Source organism: Symphalangus syndactylus, chromosome 13 (genome assembly GCF_028878055.3).
Source record: "Symphalangus syndactylus isolate Jambi chromosome 13, NHGRI_mSymSyn1-v2.1_pri, whole genome shotgun sequence".
In the NCBI taxonomy this organism is placed as follows: domain Eukaryota; kingdom Metazoa; phylum Chordata; class Mammalia; order Primates; family Hylobatidae; genus Symphalangus; species Symphalangus syndactylus.
In genome coordinates, this window is record NC_072435.2 from 41,149,478 (window position 1) to 41,151,885 (window position 2,408).

At 48.5% G+C, this 2,408-nt stretch overlaps 1 protein-coding gene across 1 annotated transcript; it reads left to right on the forward strand.

The window, feature by feature from the left end:
• The first annotated feature begins 394 nt into the window (after positions 1 to 394).
• On the forward strand, positions 395 to 1,357 carry OR7C2 (olfactory receptor family 7 subfamily C member 2). The gene has a single exon (XM_055235566.1). It carries the CDS (start codon positions 395 to 397, stop codon positions 1,355 to 1,357), a length of 963 nt encoding a protein of 320 aa, XP_055091541.1.
• Positions 1,358 to 2,408: the final 1,051 nt, after the last annotated feature.

A 2,408-nucleotide genomic window follows, 5' to 3' on the forward strand; every position in this document is an offset into this window, starting at 1 on the left:
ACTGCACTCTAGCCTGGGTGAAAGAGTGAGACTCCATCTCAAACAAACAAACAAACACCAGCATGCTGGCTCCATACCCAGAGTATCAGATTCAATTGGTCAGGTGGGCATGATAAGGCGCATGTCTAATGAGTTCCCAGGTGATGCTGATGGGGCTGTTCCAGGAACCACAGTTTGAGGACCAATAATGTAGAGATGACTTCTCCAGGTAGTGATGGTAACTGTAACTTGTTGGCAAAGAAATCCAATAATTAGCCAAAATGCATGATTTCTTGAGTTCCCTGGGTTTGAATAAAGGATATTGCAGTCATTCTGGGGAGTGCCTATTTGGAGTAAATTTTGTGTGGCTGTTTTTTTTTTTTTTTTCCTCCTTCTCAGCGAACCCAGAGGCCCCATGGAAAGGGGAAACCAAACAGAAGTTGGAAACTTTCTCCTTCTGGGATTCGCAGAGGACTCTGACATGCAGCTTCTCCTCCATGGGCTGTTCCTCTCCATGTACCTGGTTACCATCACCGGAAACCTGCTCATCATCCTGACCATCAGCTCAGACTCCCACCTCCAAACCCCCATGGACTTCTTCCTCTCCAACCTGTCCTTTGCTGACATCTGTTTCGCATCCACGACTGTCCCAAAGATGCTGGTGAATATCCAAACACAAAGCAAAATGATCACTTTTGCAGGCTGCCTCACCCAGATATTTTTTTTCATTGCATTTGGATGCCTGGACAATTTGCTCCTGACCGTGATGGCCTATGACCGCTTTGTGGCCATCGGTCACCCCCTGCACTACATGGTCATCATGAACCCCCAGCTCTGTGGACTGCTGGTTCTGGGGCCCTGGTGCATCAGTGTCATGGGTTCCTTGCTTGAGACCTTGACCATTTTGAGGCTGTCCTTCTGCACAAATATGGAAATTCCGCACTTTTTTTGCAATCCTTCCGAAGTCCTGAAGCTTGCCTGTTCTGACACCTTCATCAATAACATCGTGATGTATTTTATGACCATTGTCCTGGGTGTTTTTCCTCTCTGTGGAATCCTATTCTCTTATTCTCAGATTTTCTTCTCCGTCCTAAGAGTATCATCTGCCAGAGGCCAGCACAAAGCCTTTTCCACCTGTGGTTCCCACCTCTCAGTGGTCAGCTTGTTCTACAGCACGGGCCTTGGGGTCTATCTCAGTTCTGCAGCTACACCATCTTCTAGAACAAGTCTGGTGGCCTCGGTGATGTACACCATGGTCACCCCCATGCTGAACCCCTTCATCTACAGCCTGAGGAACAGGGACACGAAGGGGTCACTGGGGAGACTCCTCCTCAGGGCAGCGTCTCTCAAAGAGGGGACCATTACCAAGCTCTCATGAATTGCAGTGAACACAATACTGAGTCCAGACTGGCCTCTTTCAGCCAATATTTCGACTTCTGTTTTTATGCATTTTTTTGAGACGGAGTCTTGCTCTGTCACCCAGACTGGAGTGCAATGGCATGATCTCGGCTCACTGCAACCTCTGCCTCCCAGGTTCAAGCAATTCTCCTGCCTCAGCCTCCTTAGCAGCTGGGATTACAGGCCTGCGCCACAATGCCCAGCCAATTTTTTGTATTTTTAGTAGAGACGGGGTGTCACCATGTTAGTCAGGCTGGTCTTGAACTCCTGACCTCATGATCCACCTGCCTCGGCCTCTCAAAGCGCTGGGATTACAGGCATGAGCCACTGTGCCCAGCCGCGTTTTTTTTTTCAAGGAGTCTCACTCTGTCACCCAGGCTGCAGTGCAATGGTGCCATCTCGGCTCACTGCAACTGCCGCTTCCCGGGTTCAAGTGGTTCTTCTGCCTCGGCCTCTGAGTAGCTGGGATTACAGGCACCCGCCACCACGCCTGGCTAGTTTTTGTATTTTTAGTAGAGATGGGGTTTCACCATGTTAGTCAGGCTGGTCTGGAACTCCTGACCTCAAGTAATCTGCCCATCTTGGCCTCCCAAAGTGCTGGGATTACAGGCAATGAGCCACCGCACCCTGCCTTCTTTTATACGTATTACAGCTTCTCTTCCCTTGCATCTTCCTTTGGAACGTTTTCTGCCCTTGCTGCTGCTAATAAAGTTATATAGGATCACCGTATTTGACTTTCTAATCAGTAATCATAACTTTGTATGAATACAACCTGGTGTTTTCTCCGTTATCTTTAGTAATGATTTGGATTTTGTTTTTTGTTTTGTTTTGTTTCTGTTTTTGTTTTTGAGACAGTCTCCCTCTGTTGCCCTGGCTGGAGTGCAGTGGTGCCATCTCGGCTCACTGCAACATCCACCTCCCAGGTTGAAGCAATTCCCCTGCCTCAGCCTCCCGAGTAGCTGGAACTACAGGCATGCACCACCATGTCTGGCTAATTTTTGCGTTTTTAATAGAGACAGTGTTTCACCATG